At 37.0% G+C, this 14,118-nt stretch overlaps 1 protein-coding gene across 1 annotated transcript in view; it reads left to right on the top strand.

The window, feature by feature from the left end:
* Positions 1-1,597: 1,597 nt before the first annotated feature.
* Positions 1,598-14,118, top strand: part of MID1 (midline 1) — a 48,982-nt gene continuing 36,461 nt past the window's right edge. The window contains exons 1-2 of the mRNA XM_039379235.1: positions 1,598-1,726; positions 2,990-3,085. Of these exons, the coding sequence (XP_039235169.1) occupies positions 1,598-1,726; positions 2,990-3,085 (225 nt within the window). The remainder of the gene's footprint in view (positions 1,727-2,989; positions 3,086-14,118) is intronic.

Here is a 14,118-nt window from a genome sequence, read left to right as displayed (position 1 = left end):
AATTCTGCTTCTGGTACTTACTGTCATGTGGTAGCCAAAGTGGTACCATGGTCTGTATAGGAATAAACTAGGGGAAAGTACTGGAGGAAGATACTGACAAGAGAAAATCTGCATAAACATACTGCAAGAATTGATCATGTTTAATGACCTTAAAGACTTTCAAGTCAGGCCACTTTCAAGAGCTGCCATTCAGTACTGGCCTAGTGAAACTGGAAAGATTAATTAATTTCAGTAAGCAACACCAGGTTCTTGTTATCTTGTAAAGCATTAATATAAACTGTTCTTAACAGAAGTTTAGCAAAATTCTGATCATTCTTGACTTAAAAAACCCCAATCCCTTGCATGGAAACAAAATTCCATTTGTTCCAGATTAAAAATTACAAAGTTCAAGGACCTAGAGCATGGGAACTCCAGTCTTTCTAAGGCTATTCACTTATTATAGTTATCTTCCATTTTCATAGTCAGAAAATGCAGAGGATATCAAGAGACTGTGTGAAGCCATAATTATATATATGGGTTTATGTTTATATTCAGTGGATAGGAAATTTATTCTAAGATTTTGTTCTTTATCCAGGATATCTATTCAGGAATATAGATTATTATATCCAGGATCTGAAAATATCATTAATATAATAATCTGTATATAATCTATGGGTCAATACATTTCTGTTTCAGAGCAAAATACTGAACTTTCAGGTATTAATGGCCTTAGTTGAAGATCACTAACTTTCAGTTATCTAAAATCACTGCAATGTTCCATAACTGTACAAAATTAATATATAATATTAAGAAGTTATATAAATAAAATTTCAAGACTATTTGAACATTTGGATCATCTTAAGGAACTGTTTTTTAAAGGCAAAAGTTATCTGATACTGTAACTATATATGGTATTTTGACTTTGCATGAGTCTCAGCCCTACAAAGGGACATCTGACAGCACAGCAAACATGCCTTTGCAATTAAGATTGTTCACAGTACAGCTTATGGAAATCTAAGATACAACTCAAACAGTTCAGTAAGGATGCCTATTCTTGTTACTCTTTGCTTTAATGGACTATAAAATAAATGTAGTGTAAAAGGTATTTTTACAGCCAGTGATACACAATATGCATAACTGTGCTGGGAAGAAAATGCCAACATTATGTGTTTCAAACAGCCACCACCCTTCTCGGAAGGGTCATATATGCAAAGCCATTAAAATCTTGTTCTTTCCTTAATGGAACAGAACTGACTGCTTCTCTAGTGCTTACGGCATCAGCCCTGGTAAATGCCAAAATACATATGATTCAGCAATGAAATATTGCCATCTTCATTTGTTTGTAGCCATATGCAAGAAGGAGTAAGGAAACTGCACAGCTGCAGAAAGGGAGGGCAAGGAACAAAGTGTTTTAAAAGATCATGAAATTGGCAGGGAGTAACAGCACAAGAAAAAACACACACACACTAAATGCACTAAATGCATGTATGGAGGTGGTCGTTGTGGGGAGGATGATAGAAGTCAGATGAGTTACTGGTAGCTGCAGGCACTGAAATGATAGAATAGATACACTGGAGGGAAAGTAGTAGCATGAAGAAAAGAAACCCATTAATAAAAGATGAAGAGGCTTGAAATGAATGAAGGCTCTGCAGAGACACTACAGCCCTTCTTAGGAGGAAAACACGGGCCCACTTCTGGTATTCTTGTTCAATACTTCCTAGATGCCAGGGACTGCTTGGAGGACAAAGTACACTTAAAAGTCAGAGACTGTCAGCTTGTCAGGAATACTAAGCAAGTGACTAGTCTCACACACTTATATAGGTGAATAAGAAATAGGTTGTCATGCTAGAAGTCTCCAGTTATGTCAAAATTAAATATACGGCCCTGAAGTTACTGACATAAATGAATATTTAGAGTCAGAACTCTTTTTAATGGCTTGCTTTTTTAAATATACTTAAATTATATTTACCAGACCTTTTCATCTCTGTGGAAACTTTGCAGTTTTTGCAAAAACACAGACCTTTCCATGCCCATGTGCTTCCAGAAGCTGAAATTTCATGTAAAACAGCAGTTATCTCAGGATGTGTAGTAAAAAGTGAATAGTTAGTAGCTGCAAGTTCCAGGATGCACAGTAAAGTCCTGGTCCCAAGGCAGCCAGACCAGGGCGTGGGTCACAGCCATCACAGACCTGCTCCTCACGTGCCTGGGTTTCCTTTCTGTAGGAGGCTGAAACATTAGTTGCTAGATCTCAATCTCATGTGCAACTGCAGAGAGCCAGGATGCAGCTTCAGATCCGTTAGCTGGAAAGTTCTCTTTCTCCCATGGCTGAAGATATTTATGGCAGCCATAATCAGTTGATAAAACCAGACACAAGCCACAAGTTCCCTCTAAAGAACAGTTAGTGAAGGCACAATCTGTGAGCAGATACTTCATTCTTCTGTGTAGAAAGGAAGCTTTTCTTTAGAGTTATTGATTAAAAAACATAACTGCTCAACTAGGGGATTAAATCAATTATATCGACCCCCTACAGTACTGCAAATCCCAAGAAAAAAGTGCTGACCCATCTACTGGTCCTTATAAGTACAGTTCCAAAGGGGCATGTGCTCAGAGACCTCAGTTAGCAGCTGGCTTTTAAATTCATATGTTAGACTGAGAGCAGGAAATAAGGAGTCAAAAATGTTCTCAGTCAAAATAAGCCACTTCTTTTGGGGAAATGTTTAACTTTTCCTGGTCTTCTCCTTACTTGTCTTTTTTTTCCTCCTGACTAAAACTAATTGCTTAATCTAGTTTTTAGTGGGTCCTTGGAAAGTCTGTTTTCTAGCACTCATTCTTATCTTGAACTTTTCTTCTCTCTTGTCTCACATAGACAAAACATTTAATCTAATCACACATATAATGGAATATACCAAAATGAGTGTCTCATGTTCATACCTGTATAATTAGATTTTTCAAATATTTACCTAAACATTAAATTCTTTGAAATGCTAATGTGTTCCTTTCTTTTTAACAGCAAAATTTGGAGAGTAACCTCACCAACCTTATTAAGAGGAATACTGAGCTGGAAACTCTTCTGGCGAAACTCATTCAGACCTGTCAGCATGTAGAAGTAAGTACTGAACTCTGTTTGAAATAGTTATAAACCTAATTACATTCACTCCTAGTATTCAGGAGCAAAAGTTTAAACAAAAGTAAACAAACAAACAAACCACAAAAAAAAACTAAAACAAACAAGTGCAGAACTGAATTAAAACAGTGGCAAATTGACTTGAAGCTTTTTCACTGATAAATGGTATTATCAATACAGATGACCTCCTTTACATTCCTTCCTGTTCTGTTTTTATTATGGTATGTTAATATGGCCTCCACCACTACTGCACTTGAGCACATCACCTATTATCTGTAACATGTTTTTTTTTTTTGGGTCCTTTGTGATTCATAGTAATATTTACAGGAAGAAAATTAAGGCAAAGAAATAGGAACACGCAGATCCACAACTACATTTAGATTTCTATTAGCCACTGTTTTGTTGTTTTGGTTTTTTTAAAATCAGAATTAACTATCTAAATACATATATGCCATCAGAAGTCATACATGAAATATATTTATCTTCCAGAGAAGACAGGTGCTTACAGGCCTTTGAGTTCCTTCACTTACATATTCCACTCTGAGTATCACAGAAAATCTTCAGTATGCGGAGATCTGAACCTATATTTCCCAGATATCTGGGGGATTTTCTAGATGTCCCTATGGACATAATAATTCAGCCATGGTAGTGGACACAGGAAGAGAAGAGTGTCCAAAATGGGTTCTTGTTTAGCAAAACTTTTTACTTTTTGCCATGGAAGTTCTCCGTAGGGCTTCTTATTTTCTGTCTTTTTTTTTCAAACTAAAATTCAGCAATCTAATTAAGCCCAAAAGCAACTTTTGTTTTTAAATAGATTCAAAGTCACATCTTAAAAATTTGGCTTCTGCTTAAGTACCTTGTTGAGTGTGGTAATCATACAATCTTAGAATTCCTAAGGGTGGGAAATACATCTTAAGATTGAGTTAACCCAGCACTGCCATTTCACCGCTAAACCACATCCCCAAGTGCCACTAATGGCACATGCTGAATTAAAAAAAAGAGACAAAAAAGCTCACCCAAAAAAAGCAAACCAAGACAACAACAAAAAAACACCAAACCAAACCAGACAAACAAACAAAGCCAACCAACCAACTATTCTTCCAAAGACACTGTCTTATCAATTTTCATATCTGCTCCACAGCTGTGGAGCCTCACTAATTTCATGGAGCTCAATAAAACCATTAAAGTCTATCCACAGTATCAGACATGAGGTGAATGATTTAATTTCTTTGTATAGGCACCAACAACACCAGGCAGAACAACTGGAACGACTGTAGTAGGTAATGTGAGACAGAGATAAGGCACATTTTGTTCCTCTGTATATAAATCTCAGAGCAAACCCCACAAAGCAGATGGGCTCAGGACAGCATAAGGCCTCTTCTTCAGTGATGGCCTATGTCCAGGATGTGCTAGATTTGCAAAATTTAAAATTGCTCCTCCATCTTCTCTGCAGTTCTGCAATATATTACCAACTCTAAGGTTTAGTATTACAAAGAATCCAACTTGTTCAACTGGTAACAGATGCGCTACTGTCCCTGGAGTCCTGTTGTAGAAAATTTCTCTGTAGACGTAAAGCAATAGCAGCAAAGTTGCTAATGAATTCCTACCATGTTTTATTCATCAAATTAGTCTAATTAGCATTTAAATTAGCTAAATATTAAGAAATGAGCTTCAGTCAAACCCTGGACCTCGGCCTTGCTGGAAATCTGGCAAGTGGGGATGTTGGAGTAAACTTTAAAGTTATCTCTGTTCCTCAGAGCTCTGTGAAAACCTCAGATATGATGAGCATATCTCCAGCATTAGGGACGCTGTGGCTTAGATAGATTTTTAAAAAGTCACTACACTCTTTCTTTTTGCTTCTTTGTGATAAAAGTTTATCCCAAACCAGGAACCCAAATGAAGTAAACAATATATTGGTTGAAAAATTACTGTTACAAATTTAAAATTACAAAATATTAGGAAAGGAAGTGACTGTATTAATGTTTTCTTTTTCATTTTTTGATACAATATATTACAGATAATGATATAAAATACATTCTACAACATTTGTAAACACGTAAAAACATAGGTAGTACAGTTTAAAAACTACTGTTACATACTTTGATTTTCCTTACCTAATTTGAATAAATTTTAATGTTGATTTAGATTTGGGGGGGGTTGAAACCAGTTTAAATAAAAAAAAAAAGCTTTTACTTTCACATATAGTTTGAACTCTGAAAAACAAAGAAGGAAAGGAAATTATTATACCTGTGTTAAAGTTACCAAGTTTTTATTAAGGTATATATAAACTTGAAAAAGTTATGCTAACTAACATTTATTTGTAGCTATCAACAATAACATTTTTTTAAGCCTTTGTCATGTCGTAAGCCAAAAAATTCGGTATTACATGAAAAATTAAAAAAGAATGTCTTTTTTGGCTTTTGATATGGAGCAGAAGCTGATGTTTCTGAAAATGAACAATAAACAGACTCTGTGTGTTTTGAATAAATTAATCCTTGCCAGCCAAACCAAATGTTGTCACAGAGCCACTGTTTCTCATCAACAATGTGAGCTGTCAATGGCTTCCCAGCAACCAGCTTCACAGCAGATGAGTGATCCCCATACATCCTTCCCAATAGTAAGTTCTTTTATAGCAAAGGCCAAATCCCAATCACTCTGTGTTTTAAAACTAATGCTTATTCCTTTATGAAAGAGTTATTTTCACTTTATTCTTACAGGAGCAGGCGAGCACTGATCGGTGATGTGGGTTATGGAAGCTGAACGCCTTCCAGGCACTGGGGAGGGTGGATCTGGGGCGGCCTCTTATCACAGCAATGGAGGCCTAAATCTTAACTATTTTTAGATGGAGTTTATCAATTTATGACGAGATTTATCCTGATCTTGGGCGACGGAAGAAGTCTGCTTCCATTCTTGCATTCTGTGAGTGGTTCTGGTCAAAACAGCAGGAAAACTTTTGTGAATAAATCAAGCCAAACTTGCATTCTTTACTGTTTTATGTACAGAGAGATAATATTAAACATTTTATAATAATAATAACAATTTTAATACCTGAATCTCTGATTTCATGCTTAACATGGGTGTATAGTCTATGCTAATAGTTTATGGTAACAATTTTTAAAATGCCATTTTCTCAAAAGGAACCACACCCTGAAATGTGAATGCTAGAGACTGTAACAGTCCTTTCTGTCCCAAATCTTTCTGTTTCTTTGTGTGTACACTGATATACAGGGTTTTCTCATCTTTCAGATATAACCCTAACATATTTTTTGTTTTACACTAATTTTTCCATCTTTCCACTCTCCCTTCCTCTGTAATCCTGTCTGTCAATTCTTGGTTTTTCAGAAACCCCAAAGGCTGTTAATCAGGAAAGTTTTTGTTTTCCTTCCTAGGAGATGATGGCAGGTCTACACTCTCCTGGTTTTGGCCAGGCTGCTTTCTGCAGAGCACCCCGTCACTCAGGGCAGTTCTCTGGGTTGGCCCTGCTGAGGCAGCTCTGCTCCCTGCTCTCTGTAGGGAAGCCAGCTGTAGCTGCCTCCCCAGGGGCAGCAGGCTTGACTGCATAAAATGATGAACTGTTTCATGGGATAAATTATAGCTTTCTCCACAGACTGAGAAAATTGAACGGAAATGGCCACAACGCAGATATATATTTGTTTGTATTCCTAGTCTGCAGCATTCACACATCTCATAGTATCTGTAGAAAACTTTTTTAAGAGCATTTAAAACTGTCTTGGATAATTTTACTTTTAAATTTTGTGCAGGAGCCTTGGACTAGTCTTCCAAAAACACTGTTGTAAAATTGGGATTGACGGGTTTAGGATTATGGCAATATAGGTTAATCCCTGGGTGGTGACATCCCTGTGGTCATACCAACCCACTGCCAGGTTTCCCTTCCTCCTGCTGTGTGCTGAAGTGGCCCCAGTGTGGCCTTTAGCACACATCCCCTGCCTGTGAGTGACGCAGCACTGCCACCCTCCCTGCCACATTCAAGGAGATGGGGGCTGCACCCTGCTCTGATTGCCTGTGCCTCTTCCAGCTGTATGCAGCTCCAGATTTAGCCACTTGAATCAGGGAAGGATATAATGCTGCAAACACTTAGGTTCTCCCCTTTAATGTCACAGGTTTCTCTGGCTGACAAAGTGGTATGTCACAGCAAATTTGCTTCTTTGTCATAATTTCCATTCTATGAATGTGTGAGGTTCCTGCAGAGGTTTTTCAGATCATGGTATTCGTTGACATAAACAAAAAATTTGAACATCAGTCTCTTATGCCAGTTACTTCTTTTCTAAGCAATTTGAGTTTTGTTTCTGGATTTTTTTCTCATCTCTTCTAGGAAATATATGATTAAATGTCTGTTATACAGTCAATGTCATGAATCTTCTCATCTGTTAGGCAGAAACATAATCTGAACTCAGCTTGAGGAAAAATTAGAGCAATTATCTAGGGGGGAGGGGAAAGGAAATAGGTTTTGCTTGTAGACAGCTTTATAACATCTGTATCTCACTCTTTCTCTTTGTTCTGTTTTGTTTTCAATTCACCAAGCATCATAGGAAGCAAATTCTGGACACCACTGCAAAATAATTTTTGCTTTCATGAAGAAGAGAAGGCATTTTCCTCTGTGTAACCCTCAAACTGCTGCATCCTTTTCTTTCTGTATGTAGTGGAAATGCTCAGTTTCTAGCTCACTTCTAAAGATCTTCAGGCTAAATCTCAGCATAAAGTTCTCAGCCAAAAAGTGGTTTTGTGTGTGTCAAGGGGTGTTATATAATCACCTGCATAAAAAGTAGTACATTGAAAGACCTTTTATTTCACTGGCACAGATACTCAGCACTCATACATATTAGATATATTTTAGATCAGTGTAACAGCAGTATTGCAAAAGTGATGAAGGTGGCAGCACCTGAAATTTCCTGCTGTGGCCATTTTTATGTATGACTGATCAAAAAGAGATGAGCCAAATGGTAACACGATAAATAATGGAAATTCAAGTTTCTGGTAAGACTTCAACTATGAGACTGCTCCTTCAAATTTTGTAGCAAAATGTCTACATCAGCTTGTGTATGAGATACATGCAGCACTTCTGTTACTTGAGGGACAGAAAAGTCAAAACTCATGTGTCAACATGGTTCCCTAAGGACACTCGAAAAATAAAGAGTCTTTGTGACAATAAAAAGCAATGAGTATCCTGTTTTCACTATTTTTCATGGTACTCGTTCCTTGAGATTTGGGATTATTTTAGCCAAAACTCAAGTAAACTGAGAAGTTCTCAACAGGAAAATTTAGTTGGAAAACCTGTATGTAAAATCTGGTGACTGAACTGCAGCAAATGGCCTTCAGTCATACAAAAGTGGCCACTACTAGTTTGGATTAAGGAATCTGCTTTGCTGGGGATTCTTTTTAGGACAGGGCCAATGGGTTAGATAAGTGCTTACCATCACTGTGAAATGCATGTGATAACTTGGCAGATAACTTGGAAAGTAGCTGCACTGAAATTTTCTTTTTCTTTTGCCCCAGCATCTTCCATTTATGTGAAAATGCTTGTTCAGCACCTACATTTATTTGCTATGTTTAAGTGCTAGAAGTGAATGACATTTTTTGATTTCTGAAATAGAAAAATATGACTTAAAGGAAGTCAGGAGTTCTCACTCTCAATAAGAGACTAATTAGCAAACTTCATGATGTGCATAAAACCCTAGGGAGAAGTTCACAGCATTTTTTTTCCTTGTAATGAGAGAAGGTACAAGAGACACTTTCTCTATTAACATTATTTTGATGAAATATATGGCATGATCTCCTTTTAATTTCTAATTACTTTCATTCTACATTTAATTCCACTCTCACAAAAGTTGAATTAATTCAATGGAAATCTCAGGTAAGCTTTAGGCAGAGTCTTAAATTTATATAGCATTAGAAAAGAGAAACTTTGGAAATAAAAACTAACAAAACGTGCTGCATGACATATGGCGATACAGAATATTCATTCAAGGATGTCCTAAGTTGCATGCCTAGTAAGCCATAGCCTAGTAGTCAAATACTATTTCCCTAAAGAATTATTAAATTGATTTCACAAATTACTAATTAAAAGTATAATGGGTTCTATATATACATAGATCTGCAGCACTTATGCATACATTTTATGTACAGATTAGGCACCTGCTGGAATACATTATTGCACCTACAACCGTTTTGTACCATCTGTAAATTGGAGTAATAATTATGGTTAAGTGTCACACAAATTGTATATAAACTAACAGCAGTGCTTGCCACTGCCTGTGAAGGTGGCCAGTTCCCATTCACTCCATCTCTGTCTCACATCCATACATGTGTATGTGTTCAGGTTTTTGTTAAACTGATATTCTTGCAAAACTTTGTCCTTAGACTAGTAAATGCGGCTTAGTTCTCTCTTAACCACTGATTAACTAATGCAGCAAGTAATATTTTGTGCCTGCCTTCAGAGACTGTAACTTGTTAGTCAAAATGTTGTCAAGTTATGGAACCTTCTATCTCTGAGACATTTATCTTCATGGGAACAAAATACTCATGAGTTCTTCCTTTTTCTGCCTAACATAAATAGCTAAACAGGAATTAGAGCAACAAGGAGGACAAAGGTATTGTTTCTCTTGTGAGTATGTTAAACACAAGGCTAAAGACCCTGGATCCTGGATGAGAGTTTTGAGTACTGTATTAGTTACAAGGGCACTGGTTTCATCTTCATTAAGGGGTGGGCAGTCCTTTGAATTGCATTAATTATTTTATAGTTTTTGCTTTTCTACCCTAAATGAAATGTACCAAGCAGAATATTTTGCTCAGCATGGAACAAAGGTTTAATTTCAGCAGGGAAAACAAAGTAAAAAATTAAATTAATGAATAAATATTATTCAATTTAAAAGTATTTTCATTGTTCAGGTTCAAAGAAAGGACTAACATAAAGGGCAAAATTAATGCATAAAAATAAATTAATAATATCACCTTTTTCCTGCATCTTTAAAAACCCACATCCTCCTAGGGCTTAGTTTCACAAACAGCTTAATCTGGTCTTAAGACTCATTGATGTCAAAAGTCTCCCTACCTCTGTTTCTGCCCTCCCCATTGTGCTTCTCTACCTCCTGCCCTTGTGTCTGTGCAACATCCACATCAGCCAGGTGAGCTCAGCCCAGACATTGCTCCACCTGGCTGCACCAACTTCTGAAGAAGGAAATAAAATGGGGAAGACCTTTGCAAGTTGTGAAACTGTGGTTTGTCTCACAATAAATGCCTTTCTCCATTGTGCTTTCCTATCCTGAGAAATGTCAGCTATAGTTCCAATATGATGCTGCATTTGTATTTTGTAAAAACAATATTTGTTTCATTGAAGCAAGCGTAGTCGATGGTATTTACAGATATCAGCATAATCATGTCTGGAGTAGACCTTTATGAGAACTTTCCAGATCATCCAAGTTTATTTTTTATATTTTTAATGGGATTAGTATAAAAACAATTAGTTGGTTTGGTTTTTTTTTTCCTCCATGAAACTTCTGGTTCGGTTTTGGTTTGTGATTAGATTGTAAATGTCACTAGAGGACTGCTAGGTATCTTGCTGGTTAGTTTCTCAACAATGTGTTTCAAAGCGCAGTGAGACAAAAAACTTTAAAATAATATTTTAGTTAGTAATATGAGTATTTCAGTCTTCTAAAAAGGGTTTGCTTTTAGTCAAGATTGGGGCAGATAGTCTTATCTGCCTGACCCAAAGTGGTTAAGCTATCCTGGCCTAATCGATTCTCCATTCACACAATTCCTAAGTAGCCAGGGTAAGCTGGCATATTTTTGTTCTGACCTTTGTTTAACCTGGTCTGAGACTGCCTCTAAACACAGGTCTCCTAGTTAGAGATAGATGTGGAATGCAAACAAAAACAAAGCCTCTGGCACACTTGAAATGGAAGATGACCGTTTCTTTTTCTTTTGCACCATTTCAGAATAAAGGATTTGTTGAAGATCCGTTTAGATGGCAAGCTGAGTAATACCATGTATTTCCAAAGGCTCAGTTTGTCATAATAGATAAAATCAGATTTACACATAGACTAGACAAAGTCTGAAAAAGTTATATTCCAAGAGTTTCTTTTGTTCTACAGAAGACTAAATTGAATAATCCATAATATCAAACAGGGATATGGAATGAAGGAAGTTTGAATTCATGACCCTCATTCAACCTAGCCATCCATAAAAAGAAAGAGAAGAAACTTTTTCATAAATGTGCATTAATCATTATCCTTTGTATTTCTATTAATTAAATAAATGAAACATGGACAATGTTAAAATATTACTTCAATGTATTGTGGATCTATGAAGAAAAGTTATTCCCTTTACAACACAGAGGAAAATAGACCTCTCTCTTTAGAGGAGTATAATCCTTTAATTCATCTAGGGACTCTAATCCAAGAAAATGTGTTCCACATCTACATGACAATGAAGAAAGTTTTCCTAGATAAACAGGTACCAGCCATTATATGTAATCACTTTAGATTTTTTTATCCCAGTTTCTGAGCTTGGTGTAAGAGGGAATTCAGGCTCAAATCTGGAGAGAAGTATATGATGATGTACAGTTGTTGAGTGGAATCCTACCATTTGCTTTTCTGATGTTTTTGTTTTCTTGTGAGTATACAGTCATTCTATAACTATCAACTCAAATGCATAAAGAAAAATTCATACCTCTTCTTTACCTGCATGCCCACAGCTACAAAGAAATTATTCTTTGATGAATTGAGGCTATTTTTATATTGTGAAGCTGAAACACAAATGCATACCTCAGTTTCCAAAGATAAGGCTGTTTCTACCACCTACTTTCTTTCACTTTGCATAGTCAGTGCAGGACTAGTAAATAAAAATTGCTCTGGTTTTGATGAATTTGTCCCAGTCAGTGTAGTCTTAAAAAAGCAGGCCACATCTAATTTAGGGTGTCTTATTTTGCTTGTCATTTAGAGATTATTTGCCAAAAAGACACACGAGGATTTCCACTTGTGGACAGTATTGCCTCACCTATAAGGAATCTCAGAGTGAGAGTTTTGTTCCTGCAAGGAAAATTCTGCTGAGACACTACAAAAAATCCTTTTCTTCAGTATATTAGTTGATGAAGTTTTTGTGGGTATGACTTTAGCCCTCTGACTGTTTGCCTTTGAATTAACCATAGAAGCTCCACTGTAATCTCGAATCTTTAGCCATGCTGTAGTGCTGTGATTTCTCAAACATCTGCTGGGGACTTTGAAACCACCACATTCATTTTCTTATGACCTAAGCTGCAATTTAATTCAGGTCTCTGAAGATGAAAGCCAAGGAAGCCTCTACAGAGAGCAGAACACTTCCCAAACAGTTCTGAGGCTGTGGAGATGGGAACAGCTGGCCTGCTCTCCCTTTTTGGTTGGGAGGGATTGTTGTTTCCAGGTCCCTATCAGACATCTGAGGAACCCCTATTTTTCTTTTTTTACTACAACCACTTCCTGAGGCGAAGTGCAACAGTCCCTATCCATCTGCCCGGAAAACCTGGAAAGAAACTTGAAATTTGTTAGGGTTTTTTTTTTTTTTTCAGTAACCTGTTTGAGATCTTTGCATATTACAGAAGTAGGAATAAATTCCCCACAAAAGCAGGAGGACTAGAATCAGTTCTTGCTTGCTTGTTTGTAGACAATGTCATAGTTCTTGCTAAATCATAACTAAGCCTCTGGTTTTTACTGTGGAAAAATGTAGAATGTAAAACCTCAAATATTTTCACCAGACAGAACTTGCATTCCTTGGCCAGCCCCAGCTGGAAGTTATTGTCAAGGTTGTTGTTCATCAAAGGACTCAAGCAGAAGGCAAAGCCTTATTCTGGTATTTCTGTAGCACCTGTACAGTGGAGCCCTGATCCATGCCTATGGGTCTTTGGTCTGACATATGACTCCTAGGAAACAAAAAAGTAAATAATATTCAGTGGTAATCTCACAAATGGTCCCTTTAGGGCCACAGCTAATATAGTGCACGTAAAATTAGGCATGTGCTCAATTATAAAGTTATTACTCAATCAGAGGTTTTGTAGGCTGAAAATGTGATTAAGGACTATTTCAGCTTGAGAAAAGCCCTAGATTAAATGTTGGGGTTTGGGTTTTTTCATACAAAGCTCAGATGTATCATATAATTTTGGAATATTCCTTTCATTTTTAATAAGCTTGTACAAGCTATACAGTTGGAAATGTCTTCAAATGAAGTTTATAAAAGAGTGTACTATTCAGATTTCAAAGAAAAAAAGAATTCTGCAGTCAAAGAAATCCAAAGGTTTTTTCCCAAGCATTTTGGTTTTCTAAGTCTAGGGCTTTTTAAGTTAAGATTCAATTAATACATTGTTATTCAAATCAACCAGAGCATTAAATGAAACAATATTGACTTAACCTTCCTGTTACTCTATGTTTCATGACAGTTATTCCAAAAATTAATTAGTTCTGCTTGACAAAATGAGTTGGTGATGTAAGTGTTGCTAGAAGTAACGCTTTGAGTGGAAGCTACTCAAAAATCCCGTGAAGTGTTACTGTAATTAAGTGCCAAAAGTGTTACCATAATTAAGTGCTGAAGTTGGCTCTGGTGTGAGCTGACCTTGGTATTGACACAGGAGTTATGCCTACAAGCAGTGGATGTGATCACTGCCACTGGCTGAGCCTGTGTAGGATTCCCCACTCTTTGGTGGAATTTCAGTCTACTTGTGAAACTGAAGTCAGGGCTGGGGAAACTAGCACACTGAACAGCTTGTTGAGAACAGCCCTGCAGAGTTTTGTGCTTGAAGGAAGGTCCATGATGCAGCCAAGGTGGTGGGACAACAAGGAGAGGCTATAGGAAGGACAGTGCTGACTGATTAATTTTTCCAGGCTACCTGAGCTGTCAGTGGAGAGACACTGGCACTGCTGGAGGCTTTGGGTGAGCTGCTCAGTGGTCTGTCTCTCATGGACTGTGGTGAGAAACCAGGCATAGCAAACAGCTAACCTAAGGAGATAGGTAGGCACCTAAAACAGCACGGT

The sequence above is a fragment of the Pipra filicauda genome, unplaced genomic scaffold, assembly GCF_003945595.2.
Source record: "Pipra filicauda isolate LSUMZ 115617 unplaced genomic scaffold, ASM394559v2 scaffold160_size1671714_pilon, whole genome shotgun sequence".
NCBI lineage: Eukaryota > Metazoa > Chordata > Aves > Passeriformes > Pipridae > Pipra > Pipra filicauda.
The sequence above is the reverse complement of the archived record's forward strand: the minus strand, read 5'-3'. Positions and strand labels throughout refer to the sequence as shown.